This window comes from Agelaius tricolor, unplaced genomic scaffold (genome assembly GCF_023055355.1).
Source record: "Agelaius tricolor isolate 1412-34295 unplaced genomic scaffold, bAgeTri1.0.p SCAF_54, whole genome shotgun sequence".
In the NCBI taxonomy this organism is placed as follows: Eukaryota; Metazoa; Chordata; class Aves; order Passeriformes; family Icteridae; genus Agelaius; species Agelaius tricolor.
In genome coordinates, this window is record NW_027269314.1 from 1977806 (window position 1) to 1990922 (window position 13117).

The 13117-nt window shown below is 59.6% G+C and overlaps 2 protein-coding genes across 4 annotated transcripts; one reads left to right on the forward strand and one right to left on the reverse strand.

Annotated features, from left to right (window-relative positions):
• Positions 1-1687: 1687 nt before the first annotated feature.
• On the forward strand, positions 1688-8902 carry SMYD5 (SMYD family member 5). The gene is made up of 13 exons (XM_071455808.1): positions 1688-1843; positions 2016-2124; positions 2636-2775; positions 2980-3101; positions 3729-3798; positions 3957-4061; positions 4490-4552; positions 4706-4776; positions 6017-6123; positions 6346-6402; positions 6633-6727; positions 6989-7059; positions 7530-8902. The coding sequence occupies exons 1-13, from the start codon at positions 1778-1780 to the stop codon at positions 7666-7668; spliced, it is 1215 nt and encodes a 404-aa protein (XP_071311909.1). The 5' UTR covers positions 1688-1777; the 3' UTR covers positions 7669-8902.
• A 208-nt stretch (positions 8903-9110) lies between these two features.
• Positions 9111-13109, reverse strand: PRADC1 (protease associated domain containing 1). 3 transcript variants are annotated; one of them, XR_011684041.1, is made up of 6 exons: positions 12952-13109; positions 11708-11808; positions 11295-11404; positions 10472-10659; positions 10205-10418; positions 9613-10158 (listed from the first exon to the last, which is right to left on the reverse strand). XR_011684041.1 is itself a non-coding variant. In XM_071455810.1 (5 exons), exons 1-5 carry the CDS (start codon positions 13001-13003, stop codon positions 9566-9568), a joined length of 552 nt encoding a protein of 183 aa, XP_071311911.1. In that variant the 5' UTR covers positions 13004-13108; the 3' UTR covers positions 9111-9565. The 3 variants fall into 3 exon arrangements, 2 of the variants coding, with proteins under 2 accessions (XP_071311911.1, XP_071311912.1); XM_071455810.1 differs by lacking the exon at positions 10205-10418 and having other exon boundaries at positions 9111-9686; positions 10492-10659; positions 12952-13108; XM_071455811.1 differs by having other exon boundaries at positions 9613-10418.
• Positions 13110-13117: the final 8 nt, after the last annotated feature.

Below are 13117 nucleotides of genomic sequence, written 5' to 3' on the forward strand. Positions count from 1 at the left end.
AGAACCTGTGTCTGCAGGTGGATGTGGCCAAACCTTCCCTGTGGCTCCTGCTCTGCCAGCCTGAGGAGCATGGCCTGGGCAGGAACAGAGCTGGGAAGGGGCTGCAGAATCCCTGAGGGAGCCGGGCAGGGGCTGCAGAATCCCTGAGGGAGCTGGGCAGGGGCTGCAGAATCCCTGAGGGAGCTGGGCAGGGGCTCAGCCTGGAGCAAAGGAGGCTCAGGGGGCCCTTGTGGCTCTGCACAGCTCCTGCCAGGAGGGCACAGCAGGGTGGGTCGGGCTCTGCTCCAGGGAAGAGGGACAGGAGCAGAGGAATCCCAGGATCACTGAGGCTGGAAAATCCCTCCAAGGTCACCCAGCCCAAGCTGTGCTTGATCCCCACCTTGTCCCCAGCCCAGAGCTCTGAGTGCCCTGTCCAGGCCTTCCTTGGACACCTCCAGGGATGGGGATTCCAAACCTCCCTGGGCAGCCCCTGCCAGTGCCCATTCCACCCCTTTCCATGAAGAAATCTTTGAGGGAATGGCCTCAGGTTGTGACAGGGGAGGTTTATATTGGATGTTGGGGAAAATTCATTCACAGGAAGGGATGTGCAGCCCTGGCACAGCTGCAGTGGTGGAAACCCCATCCCTGGAGGGATTTAACAGCCCTGTGGATGTGACACTTGGGGACATGGCTCAGCTGTGGCCTTGGCAGTGCCAGGGAACATTAGTCTTAGAGGGTTTTTCCCACATAAATATTCCATGAATCGCTGAGGATGTAATGGTGAGTGACAGCAGCATTGCCTCACCTGTGCCTTGTCCTTGTGGTCCCTGCCATGGGCACAGTGTGATGGAGCACAGCCTGCACTGGCCCCACTGGCCCAGGATCCCACAGCACGGCCAGGGGACGTGGCCCTGGCAGCCTGTTTGTCCCCTGTCCCCTGGCCGGGTGGCCGGAGCAGTGGCCAGTCCTGAGGCCATGCCGTGGGTCAGTGACCAGTCCTGGGGCCATGCCGTGGGTCAGTGGCCAGTCCTGAGACCATGCTGCAGCTGCAGGCCAGGGCATGGAGGTGGCAGCTCCCGCCTTGTCACCCGGTGTCGTGTCCCCGCCACGAGCCGACAGTGACATCTAGTGACACCAAATCACTGCCCAAAGCCGCGAACACGCAATCGTCCCGAATTCCCAACCCCGCTCCCGCCGCCTGGCCAGCGAGGAGCGGGGCTGAGCCGCGGCGCTGTACATTAGTAAATACAACCAAACACGCGTTTCCTCGGGCTTTAAGGCTTTGCAGACCGCCAAGCAGGAGGTAGCCAGGGCAGAGTGGCCACAGTAGCACGTTTTGAAGGCTTTTTGGGGAAAGTCGAGCCAGTTTTGGGTGCGCAGGGCAGTGGGCGATGCCTCCTCTCTCCCCGAGGGGAGACTTCAAGGTGAGGGGGGAACTTGTGCCTGACAGGGCTGTGACGGCTATTCATCTACCATTCAGTAATATTAACTGACTAGGGAGAGTCAGCAAACTCCTGTACGATTTGGGGTGGTAGCGGCAGCGCCCCGGCCCCGTTTTGGGGTGTTTTGGCGCTGTTTTGGGCTGTTTTGGCGCTGTTTCCAGACGCTGGCCGGGGGCTGTGGAAGGGGGGGCCAACATGGCCGCCGGCCCCGCGCCCCGCGGCTGAGGGGGGCGATGGCGAGCGCGGACCCCTGAGGGGCGCAGGGGGCGGAGGAGGAGGAGGAAGAGGAGGAGGAGGAGGAGGAAGAGGAAGAGGCGCTGCCCGGCGGGTCAGGGCGGGGAAGTCGCCGCCCGAAGATGGCGGCCGCGGCGGGGCCACACGCCGGGGCTGCGGCGGAGGCGCGGTTCATCAGCAGCGCCAAGGTGAGCAGCCCGCGGTGTGCCCTCCGTGAGGGTCCCTCCCTTCCTGCCCAGCCTGGGGGCACAGCGAGTAAAAGCCCGCGGGGATGGAGGGCATGGAGGGATTCCCTCAGCTCAGCTCCCCGGTATGACTCGGCTTCGGGCGCGTCCCTGACCCGCGGTTGTCCCTCGGCAGGGAAAGGGCTTGTTCGCCACCAGAAACATCCGCAAAGGGGAAACAGTCTTCGTGGAGAGGCCGGTGGTGTCATCCCAGTTTCTCTGGAATGCCCTGTACAACTACCGAGGTGAGCGGCCGGCGCTGGTGGCGTGTCCCCATCCCTGTCTCCTGTCCCGGTGGGGTGACCGCGGGGCCGCAGGGGTACCAAGGGAAGGAAGGGTTTGGGTTTGTCTTGGCGCCTCTATAAATGCGGCCCTGCTGCCTTTTCTGCCTTTGCACTAAACTGTTGACAAGTTCGGGTGTCGTCTGAGGAATGGTGACTTCCATCAGCTCTGGAGGAATGTGCCAGGTGCCACCATAGAACCTTGGAATGGGTTGGGTTGGAAAGGGCCTTAAAGATCATATTCCATCCCTAGCATGCGTAGGGACACCTTGCCCTAACCCAGGTTGCTCCAAGCCCCATCCCTTTTTTCCTCTCTGGTGTTGGTACCAGTTGTGTTGCTTTGCCCTGGGTTCTGGTCCCTTTGCTTTCCGAAGGCTTTCCTGTGGCATCCATCCATCCATCCATCCATCCATCCATCCATCCATCCCTCCATCCCTCCATCCATCCATCCACCCACCCCTCCTGTCCCCCACAGCCTGTGATCACTGCCTGCGGGCGCTGGAGACAGCGGAGGAGAACGCCCAGCGCCTGCTGGGGAAGAGCTCCCTGGTGCTGCCTCACCCGGAGCAGTGCAGCATCAGGAAGGACCTGCACCAGCAGTGTCCCCGCTGCCAGGTACGGGGCTGCCGGGAGGTACCGTGCTCTCCTTGGCATCCTTGAGTCCTTCCCATCCAGCTGGGCTCTTGTGCTGTCTGTCTTTCTGTGCCATGGGCCCAAGAGCCAGGGCTCTGCTGGTCAGGGAGGGGGCACAGCTGGCTCAGCTGGATCTGGGAGCCCCTTTCCTGCTGCCACAATGGCAGTGCTGTCCCCTCGCTGTAGGTGACGTACTGCAGTGCAGAGTGCAGGCAGGCAGCTCTGGAGCAGTACCACCAGGTCCTGTGCCTCGGCCCGTCCCGGGACGACCCCACGCACCCCCTCAACAAGCTGCAGGAGGCATGGAGGTAGGGCCTCACCTGCCTGTGCCTCCACGGGCAAGGGAGGTGGCTCTCCTGGGCTGGCTCCTTGCTGTGCATCCCTGCACAAGGTGGCTGGAGGGTGGGGGTGGCCCTGGGACTCTGCCCAGCTCTTTTTCCTGGTTGGGTGTTGTGATGTTGGCAGCCCAAGGGTTTGGACACACAGCTGAGCACTCCTTATCTTTCTCCCACTAAAGAGCTACAAAGCACTGAGCTATGCACATCCCTCACTCCTGCAGTTTTATGGTGCTCCTGCAGATCTCCAGCCTCTGGGAGATCCTCCTTGTACCATCCCATGGGCCCATTTCTGTCCCTGCTTTCAAAAAAAAATGGTTGGTTCCCAAGGGGATAAGCAACATCCCTGACTGAAATCTGGTCCCAAGCCCCAGCAGAGTGAGCAGGATGGAGGGGGATTGTTTGTATGCATGGAGCAGGAAGGTGGGTGCAGGTTTCTCTCCACTGGGTCCCTACACAGCAATGCTGCACTGAGCACTTTGGTGTGCTGGATCAGTGCAGGCCTGACCACACGTATGGCAGCTGTTTCTGCCTCTCTCCAGCTTCTCATTCCCATGCCAGCCCTGATCTGCTCATCTCTTCTCCATTTTAATCCCACAGAAACATGCATTACCCCCCAGAGACATCCAGCATCATGCTGATGGCCAGGATGGTTGCCACCATCAAGCAGGTACGGTGGGTGGTTTTGTTATCCCATTGTGGATGTTATTCCCAAGCTCTGATGCCTTGGCCTGGCTTTCTCAGCATTTATTGTGACAATCCTCCCTCTCCCTGGGCTGGGGAGGAAAGTGGTGTTGGTGCAATGCCTCTGCTTGATTCTTTTGTCAGGCTAAAGACAAGGAGTGGTGGATCAAGGCCTTCTCCCAGTTCTGCAACAAGACAGCAAATGAAGAAGAGGAGATTGTGCACAAACTGCTGGGGGATAAATTTAAGGTAAGACCCAGCAGCTCTTCAGTCCTGGAGCCTTCCTTCTCCTGCCTGTGTCTGTGAGCCCACAGATGCAAAAGCCTCATTACACAGGGATAGGAAATACTGGAAACTCCAGGCTAAAAGGGAGGGCCCTGACAGTGAGGAAGTGGTTGCTTAGAGGGTTTTGGCCTTGTGATGCTTTCATGGGATATGCTGCTCCTTCCTGTGGGGGAGATGTTCCTGCTGTGGGCTGGGACAGTGTGATATTTAGCTGCTGAGTGGGTGGCTTTTGCTGCTAAAGGCGTGGATTTCACGGCTCTGAGGGCAGCAGCCTCCAGCCATGCAGGGCAGGCTGGGGAGCCTGAATCCTTCTGGAGCCTTCTGAGCTCAGCCTCAGCCCAGGGCTGGCACCCCCAGCACCCCCACCCTGACCGTGCTCTGTGTCCTGCCAGGGCCAGCTGGAGCTGCTGCGCCTGCTCTTCACTGAGGCTCTTTATGATGAATATCTCAGCAGGGTGAGTGGCTCTGCCTCCCAGACAGCCCAGGAGTGTTGGCCAGGGCTCCCTTGGGACTCTGCTGGTTCCTTGCTTCCCCCAAAGCTCCCTGAAGCATTGCAGAGCGAGGTGCTCCCGCAGGCTCCTCAGTTGCTTTGTCTGTCCCTTCTGCAGTGGTTCACCCCAGAAGGCTTTCGATCCCTCTTTGCCCTCGTTGGGACCAATGGCCAAGGCATAGGAACCAGGTAATGGGGCTTTGTGGGTGCTCCTTGCCAGGCAGTGCAGATGTGCAATGTCAGTGGCTGGGTTTAGACATGGGGAGAGAGGGGCAGACTGAAAAAACTTCATCTTGGCTGTGTCCAACCCTTTCACATCCCTCTGCCAGACCTTGGCTGCTCAGAGCCGCCTTGGATCTCCTCTGTAAAGTCCCACTGTGTGCTCAGAGCATTGTGGGACTGTAGAAATGTTCTGCTGTTTCTGACAGTACTGTGGCACTGTGCCACTGTCCCACTGCTCCCCAGGCACTGTGTCACTGTGTCACTGCCCCACTGCTCCCCAGGCACTGTGACAGTGTGACAGTGTCCCACTGCTCCCCAGGCACCGTGGCACTGCCCCACTACTTCCCAAGCCCTGTGGCACTGTGGCACTGCCCCACTGCTCCCCAAGCCCTGTGGCCCTGTGCCATGTCCCCTGTTCCCCAAGCCCTGTGGCACTGCCCCACTGCTCCCCAAGCCCTGTGGCACTGTCCCACTGCTCCCCAAGCCCTGTGGCCCTGTGCCATGTCCCCTGTTCCCCAAGCCCTGTGGCACTGTGTCACTGCTCCCCAAGCCCTGTGGCACTGTGCCACTGCTCCCCAAGCCCTGTGGCACTGTGTCACTGCTTCCCAAGCCCTGTGGCACTGTGCCGTGTCCCCTGCTCCCCAAGCCCTGTGGCACTGCTCCCCAAGCCCTGTGGCACTGTGCCACTGCTCCCCAAGCCCTGTGGCACTGTGTCACTGCTTCCCAAGCCCTGTGGCACTGTGCCATGTCCCCTGTTCCCCAAGCCCTGTGGCACTGTGCCACTGCTCCCCAAGCCCTGTGGCACTGTGCCATGTCCCCTGTTCCCCAAGCCCTGTGGCACTGTGCCACTGCTCCCCAAGCCCTGTGGCACTGTGCCATGTCCCCTGTTCCCCAAGCCCTGTGGCACTGTGCCACTGCTCCCCAAGCCCTGTGGCACTGTGCCATGTCCCCTGTTCCCCAAGCCCTGTGGCACTGTGCCACTGCTCCCCAAGCCCTGTGGCACTGTGTCCCTGTTCCCCAAGCCCTGTGGCACTGTGGCACTGTTCCCCAAGCCCTGTGGCACTGTGCCACTGCTCCCCAAGCCCTGTGGCACTGTGTCCCCTCTCCCCAAGCCCTGTGGCACTGTGGCACTGCTCCCCAAGCCCTGTGGCACTGTGGCACTGCTCCCCAAGCCCTGTGGCACTGTGCCATGTCCCCTGTTCCCCAGCTCCCTGAGCCAGTGGGTGCACGCGTGCGATGCTCTGGAGCTGCCCGTGCTGCAGCGGGAGGAGCTGGACGCCTTCATCGACCAGCTCTACAAGGACATTGAGAAGGGTGAGCCTCTGGGAGGGCAGGCACAGGGCAGGCAGCCTCGGGATAGGGATCTTTGTCCTCCATCCCCTGCCAGTGGGAGGGAAAGGCTCTTGGGAAACCCCCGTGCAGCAGCCAGGCCCTGCTGGCTGTGGGTGTTCCTGTTGATGGACATTCCTTTGTGCTTGTGTGTGGAAGAGCTGGAAGGGACCGTGCAGAGCTCTAACCCCTCTGTCTGTGCTGCAGAGTCGGGAGAGTTCCTCAACTGCGAGGGATCCGGGCTCTATGTGCTGCAGAGCTGCTGTAAGTAACACGAGGACTGCGAGGGAAATGTCCCGTGCTAGGCTGGCTCACCTCTTTCTCTGGAGAAAGGGGTTTGTGCTTGCCATCTCTGGGATGGGATGGGTACTGCTCTCGGTGTTCCCTGGCACTTTGCCCAGCTGTGGAATGGCCAGCCCTGCCTTGGATGCACTCAGATGTGGTGTGGTTCCAGGAGCCACTGGGGCATTTAGCAGAGATTGTATTGCCCATAGGTAACCACAGCTGCATCCCCAATGCTGAGACATCCTTCCCAGAAAACAACTTCCTCCTGCATCTCACTGCTCTGGAGGACATCGAAGCAGGAGAGGTGAGACAGCAGGGCCTGGGTGGACCTGAGGTGACATCACACCTTGGCATCATCCCTGTGTCCCCTACATCCTCCATGGACCCCAGCCCCAAAACCTCCTGTGTCCTGCATCATCTTGGCAGAGGAATTCAATCCCCATCCCGTGTAGGAGCTGCCACACCCCCTGTTTCTGCCTGATTCTGAGAGGGACTGGGAGAACTGCTGCTGCTTTGGGATCATGGGGAGCGATTCTGAGCCCAGCCCATTTCTGTTTGCTGCCAGGAAATCTGCATCAGTTACTTAGACTGCTGTCAGAGGGAGCGGAGCAGACACAGCCGCAACAAGATACTCAGGTAGGGGCTACCTGGGGGGACCTCCCACCCCCTGACACCCCAAACATCCATCAGGGCAGCATCCCCACCCCGGGGCTGGGTGTGAACTTCAGTGGGCTGGGGGTGTGTGCAGGACGAGGTGCTTCTGGTGCTTCGAGCTCCTTGTAATGTGTTGTAGGATTTGGGTTCCCCCCTCTCTCTGCAGGCTTACACCTGCAGACCCTTCCTTTTCCTTGTCTGTCCCTCAAGGGTAGAGGTTCCTGCTGGGGGTCACTGTTCCCCTGTCCCATCACCCCTGTGGGGCTGAGAAATCCCCCACTCCACCCAGAGTACCTTTACCCTGCCTGAGCCAGCAGATGGAACCCCCAGGCTGCTCTGGCTCTGACTCGTTGAGCCCCTTCCTGGCTGTTCTCTCCCCACCCCTGGGCAGCAGCAGTGTGGCAGTGTAGCTTGTGCACACCATGCCTGTCTCCTGCCTGCCCACCTGCCAGGGAGAACTACTTGTTTACCTGCTCGTGTCCCAAGTGCCTCGCGCAAGCCGACGACGCCGACGTGACGTCGGACGAGGAGGAGGAGGGCGAAGGAGAGACTGACGATGCTGAGCTGGAGGATGAGATGACTGATGTGTGATCCTGGTCCCGGGCCCGAGGACAGGGAAGGGATGGGATGGGACGGGAAGGGAAGGGCCTGGAGGCTCCTCCAAGAGGCAGCAGCTTTAATTTAGAACAGGGTTGTGTTGTGGGGGCGGGCGGGGCCGCGTGCCGAGGTGCCGGAGCGGGGCAGCCAGGAGCCGGAGGCAGGCCCTGCTCCTGCCTGTCCGTGTTGTCCCTGTGCCTGTGTGTGTGTGTGTCAGGCTGCCCTCGTCCTCCCTGCGAGGACAAGCTGTGAGCCAGTGGCCCTCCAGCACATCCCAGTTCCTGCTGGGGCTGACTGGTGCTTGCAGGGGAGGCTGGAGGGGAGTGGGATCCAGCCAGCCCCTGGGATACCAGCTGGTCACCCGTGAGGTGGCTCTGCTGTGTCTGTGCAGGCTGTGGATGTGGAGGAGCTTGTCCTTCCCACCTGCAGGGACGAGGGGAACGTGTGTGTGTGTGTGTCCGTGTGTCTGTGCACGAGGGTACTATTTAATGTCTATATTAGCACTATCTACACACTATGGAGCTGGGGCCCTTGTATATCCTCCATCCCATGCCTTGGCCGGCAGTGAGGGGCAGCAGCATCTCGCAGGGGATGCCTTGGAGGGTGGCCCAGAGCTCGAGTCCAGCAGGGGGAGCAGAGCTGACCCTGCAGACACCTCCTTCCTCCTTCCCAGCTCGGCCCATCCTTCCTGTGACACAGAGCCCCAGGCAATGACTGCAGGAGCTCACGAGGGCTGGGTGTCATCCCAAACCCAGAAGACATTTTGGGTTTTGTAGGGAGGGAGTTGTCCCTCCCTTCAGCTGGCCGTGGGATGAGGATGTGCCCGGGGATGCAGCATGTGCTGAGTGTTTCCCTGCACCCAGTGCTCCCACATGGAGATGTGCCAGTGCAGAGTGGCCCCCCTGGATGTCCCCTTGTCATCCATCCCATGCTGCCACCCTCAAGGCCACGCCATGCAGCAGTGTCCATGTGTGCAGACCATGTGGCTGGAGGGACAATGGCTCCAAGTGACAGAGAGGCAGCAGGATGCACCCAGGATTATTTCCTCCCTCCATGGATTTTGGGGAGCTGTGTTCCTGCTGCTGTGTCCATGGCAGCTGGACTGTGGGACCGAGGGTGGCACACCTGTGGCACTGCCATCACCGCCAGCCCTGCCTCCTGCTGCTTGTCCCCAGCCGTCCCGGGCCACATCCCCTTCAGTGTTCCTAATAAACCAAGACTGGTGACAGCTGGGACCCCTGTGCTTTGTATTGCTGGGTGCAGAGAGGGCTGTGAGCCAGGGGCTGGTCCTGTGGGGACACGGGGCTCAGGGAACAGACACCTGTGCAAGTGGATTTGTGACCAGCCCACCCCTGCTGGAGCCTGTGCTGTCCCATGAGGCTCTGACTGAGCCCTGCCCCAGCTGCAGGAGGTACTTGGAGAATTGTACTAGGAAAAAATTTGAGGATGAGATTTATCCCTTTATCTGCTGACTGCTAGAAATAAAAGAGAAACTTCCCTTTTTCTAAAACTTACTCAGACTTCATTAGCTCAGACAAAAATATACAGACATTAGGTGAGCCCTCCTGGTACAGACAAGCCTGTATCGCTCTCCCCCATCCCTGCCAGTCCTGCATCCCTCCAAATCAGCAGCACAAGGTCAAATGTTTCCAGGGAAGTGCTCTGGGCTCTCACCTCCCTCCCACACAGTCCCAGCTCGGTGCCAGGCTCAAGGTTCCCCCTGGCATTGGTGTTTGCCCTTGGCCACACACCGGTGCCAGCAGAAAGGTCTCCCTGTGGCCGAGTCCAGCAGATCTCTGGAGCACGTTGGGATCCTTTCCTCAAACCTGGTCCTTAGGGCAAGACCCTGGGAAGCACCAGGAAGTCCTTGATCCACCAGAGCCTTCTGCTGCTACCAGAAGGTCCAGGGGGGCTGCATCATCTCGTAGGTGGGAATGCTGGTGACGTTGACAGGAATGGAGATGACGGCCCAGGGGAGCCCGTGCTGCTCCAGGGAGCGCCTGATCATGTACCTGGGGGGATGGAAGGGTGACAGCTGTTCCCAAGCTGCCAGGGCTGGGAGGGTGCAGCCAGAGCCCAGCACAGACCACAACTAACCCAGCTCCAACTCTGCCCAGTAACCAGGACTGAACCCAGCTTGATTAATGATTAATTTCAGCATTTCCTCTCACTGGGGTCTGAGCCCCTTGGATTTCCCCTCTGATCCAGGTACATTTCCCATCACTGCACCCCAGCTCCACTGCATTTCCTGCTGCAGCCTAATCCAAGTGCATTTTCCCTCCCACTTGTGATCCTGGTGGTTTTCCCCTGTGTTCCCCTCTGTCTGGGTGCCTATCACCCCTCTCCCCTCCATGGTCCAGCTGCATTTTCCCCTTTCCCTTGAACACCCTAAATGAACAGAACTGAACCTCCCTGCTGTGCGGGACAAGGCTGTCACTTGGCTGTTTGTGAGCTGTCCCACCCGGGAAGGCAGCTGGGCACATACTCATCCTCTGGCCAGCACAAAGAGCTGTCCCACTGTGTCACATACCCATCCCCTGGCCAGCACAAAGAGCTGTCCCACCCTGTCACGTACCCGTCCCTTCCCAGCAGGGAGAGCTGTCCCACCGTGTCACATACCCATCCCTGCCCAGCAGGGAGAGCTGTCCCACCCTGTCACACACCCGTTCCTGCCCAGCACAAAGAGCTGTCCCACCCTGTCACGTACCCATCCCTCTGTCCCACCGTGTCACGTACCCGTCCCTCTGTCCCACCGTGTCACGTACCCGTCCCTACCCAGCACAAAGAGCTGTCCCACCGTGTCACCGTGTCACGTACCCGTCCCTGCCCAGCAGGAAGAGCGCGGGGATGTCGGCCGTGCGCCGGGAGCTGTCCTGGATCATCTCGATGTAGAAGCTGTCGTTGTCGTAGGCGTTGTCGGCGATGATGACGGCCCGCCCGCCGTGCTCCTGGATCACTCGTGTCTTGGACAGGAACGAGCAGCCCCTGTGGCACAGAGGGACCACACTGTCACCTACCTGGGGTGGCTCCAGAGCCTGCACCTGCCAGAGCTGGCCTGGAGACAGCCAAACTAGGGATTGTCTCCCTGATTCCACACCTCCTCCAAACCCTGCTCCTTTGAGTCTGTATTTTAGGCACAAGCCACCCACACTCCTAAAAAAAAAAAAAAGAAATAAAATCTTGAAATGGTTTGGGTTGGAAGAGATCTTAAAGCTCATCCAGTTCCACCTCTGCCATGGCAGGGACACCTTCCACTGTCCCAGGCTGCTCCAAGCCCCAGTGTCCAACCTGGCCTTGGACACCTCCACGGATATGAAGCATCCAGAATTTCTTTGGGCAACCTGTGCCAGGGCCTCACCACTCACAGAGGAGAGTTCTTTGCCACTGTCTAATCTAAACCTACTCTCTTTCAATCTGAACCCTGACAGCATTTTTTCTACCTTGCCACAGGCTAAAAAACACAAGATGCAATTCTCCAGGGTAGGAACACCCTTGCATTTTCCTGGTTTATCTATGTGGGGGAAGCCACAGGATGAATCTGGAGGTGACGGGGAGATGTGGCCAGGGCTCCCCTCCTGCCCAGCAGGGTCCCCCAGGAGGTGTCATGATGCCAGACCTACCCCCTCTCCACCAAGGCGATCTGGTCCTGGATGAAGACCCCATTGTTGAGCTCTCCACAGGCCTCCGGAGGATCCGCGGGCACCAGGTGGATCTGGTCGTACCTTGTGTTCTCCGAGGAGACAGGAGGGGTGAGCTGGGGGATGGAGCTGCTCCCCCTCCCCACCCTGCCCACCCCACACCCTGCTCATCCCTCTGGGAGCTGCTTTGGGGGGATTCTGGGCTCCCAGGTTCAGGGACACTCAGAGCCAGCCCCAGGGGCAATCCCCACCTCTGGAATCCTGTTGAGGCCAAGGGTGCTTGTGGAAGAGCAATGAACTCCATCTTAATCAAAACCCCAAATCACTGAGTCCCACCAAGGAGCAGTATTGGGATGGAGGGAGCCAAAGGGGCAAATTCAGTTTTTAATACTTACAAACACGCCGCCAAAATCCTTGGCTGGGGTGGCAGTGAAGATGTAGCGGATGTCTCCGGGGCTCAGCACTTGGAAGTACAAATACTCATGGATGCGTAATCCTGGGGGTGAAAGGACAGAGCTGAGGCAAGGGAAACTAAAGGCAAAATCCCTGAAAAAAGGGGGAGAGTCCCAGTTATCACTCGTGAACCATGGGGGAGAGAAGAGGCCCTCCAGCAATGCCAAATCCTGGCCCAGGACCCAAAATGCCCCAAAGGTTTTGGGGTGTTCCAAGGGCAGATGGGGGAGTTCCCAGGGGCTGAGAGGGAATGGGGGCAAGAAAAGCACAGGGACTGGGGTGCTCAAGGGGAAAATGCAGCTGGACCATGGAGGGGAGAGGGGTGATAGGCACCCAGACCGAGGGGAACACAGGGGAAACGCACCAGGATCACAAATGGGAGGGAAAATGCACTTGGGTGAGGATGCAGCAGGAAATGCAGTGGAGCTGGGGTGCAGCGATGGGAAATGTACCTGGATCAGAGGGGAAATCCAAGGGGCTCAGACCCCAGCGAGAGGAAATGCTGCTGGATGGGGAAATGCAACCACGATGGGGAGCTGCACCGAGGGAATTGCACCAGGATGGGGACGCAGGAGGGGAAATGCATGCAGATTGGGCTGCAGGAGAGGAAATGCACTCGGATTGGGATGTGGGAGGAAAAAAGCAATGGTGTGGGGGCGCAGCGAGGGGAAATGCCCCCGTACCCCAATACGGGTACAGGAGAGAAACCGCAATGGGGCCGGGCTGCTGGCAGGGGAAATACACCGGGATACAGACACAGGAGTGGAAATACACCGGGATACAGACATGGCAGGGGAAATACACCGGGATACAGACACAGGAGTGGAAATACACCGGGATACAGACATGGCAGGGGAAATACACCGGGATACAGACACAGGAGTGGAAATACACCGGGACACAGACACAGGAGTGGAAATACACCGGGATACAGACATGGCAGGGGAAATACACCGGGATACAGACACAGGAGCGGAAATACACCGGGACCCAGACATAGCAGGGGAACCGCAACGGGGCTGGGCTGCCGGGAGGGGATATACACCGGGATCGCGGTGCGCCGAGCGGGGAGGCGGCCGGGCCGGGATGCCTGGGGTGTGTGCGCGGTCCGGGAGCGGGATCCGGGTGGTGGCGGCCCAGCCCGGGTGCTGTCCCCGCTCCGTGCCTCCCTCCGTCTCTCACTCACCGCGGGCCGGCCAGCAGCAGACGCAGAGCCAGAGCCAGAGCCAGAGCAGCATGGCTGCGCCACGCCCCGCCCACCGGCCCGCCCCGCACTCTCCATTGGCGGATGAGCTTAGCGCCCTCCTTTCTATTGGTCTGCGCCGCCATCAATCACGCGCGAGCCGGCGCGG

What these genes read in the sequence shown, in the direction of transcription:
- SMYD5 (XM_071455808.1), top strand. Translation starts at nt 1,778, where the DNA reads ATGGCGGCCGCGGCGGGGCCACACGCCGGGGCTGCGGCGGAGGCGCGG. An exon ending in TGCCCTGTACAACTACCGAG is followed by an intron (nt 2,125 to 2,635) that starts GTGAGCGGCCGG and finishes TGTCCCCCACAG; the next exon opens with CCTGTGATCACTGCCTGCGG. An exon ending in CTATGTGCTGCAGAGCTGCT is followed by an intron (nt 6,403 to 6,632) that starts GTAAGTAACACG and finishes TATTGCCCATAG; the next exon opens with GTAACCACAGCTGCATCCCC.
- PRADC1 (XM_071455810.1), bottom strand. Translation starts at nt 13,003, where the DNA reads ATGCTGCTCTGGCTCTGGCTCTGGCTCTGCGTCTGCTGCTGGCCGGCC. An exon ending in CTGCTGCTGGCCGGCCCGCG is followed by an intron (nt 11,809 to 12,951) that starts GTGAGTGAGAGA and finishes TTTCACCCCCAG; the next exon opens with GATTACGCATCCATGAGTAT. An exon ending in AGGATTTTGGCGGCGTGTTT is followed by an intron (nt 11,405 to 11,707) that starts GTAAGTATTAAA and finishes GTCTCCTCGGAG; the next exon opens with AACACAAGGTACGACCAGAT.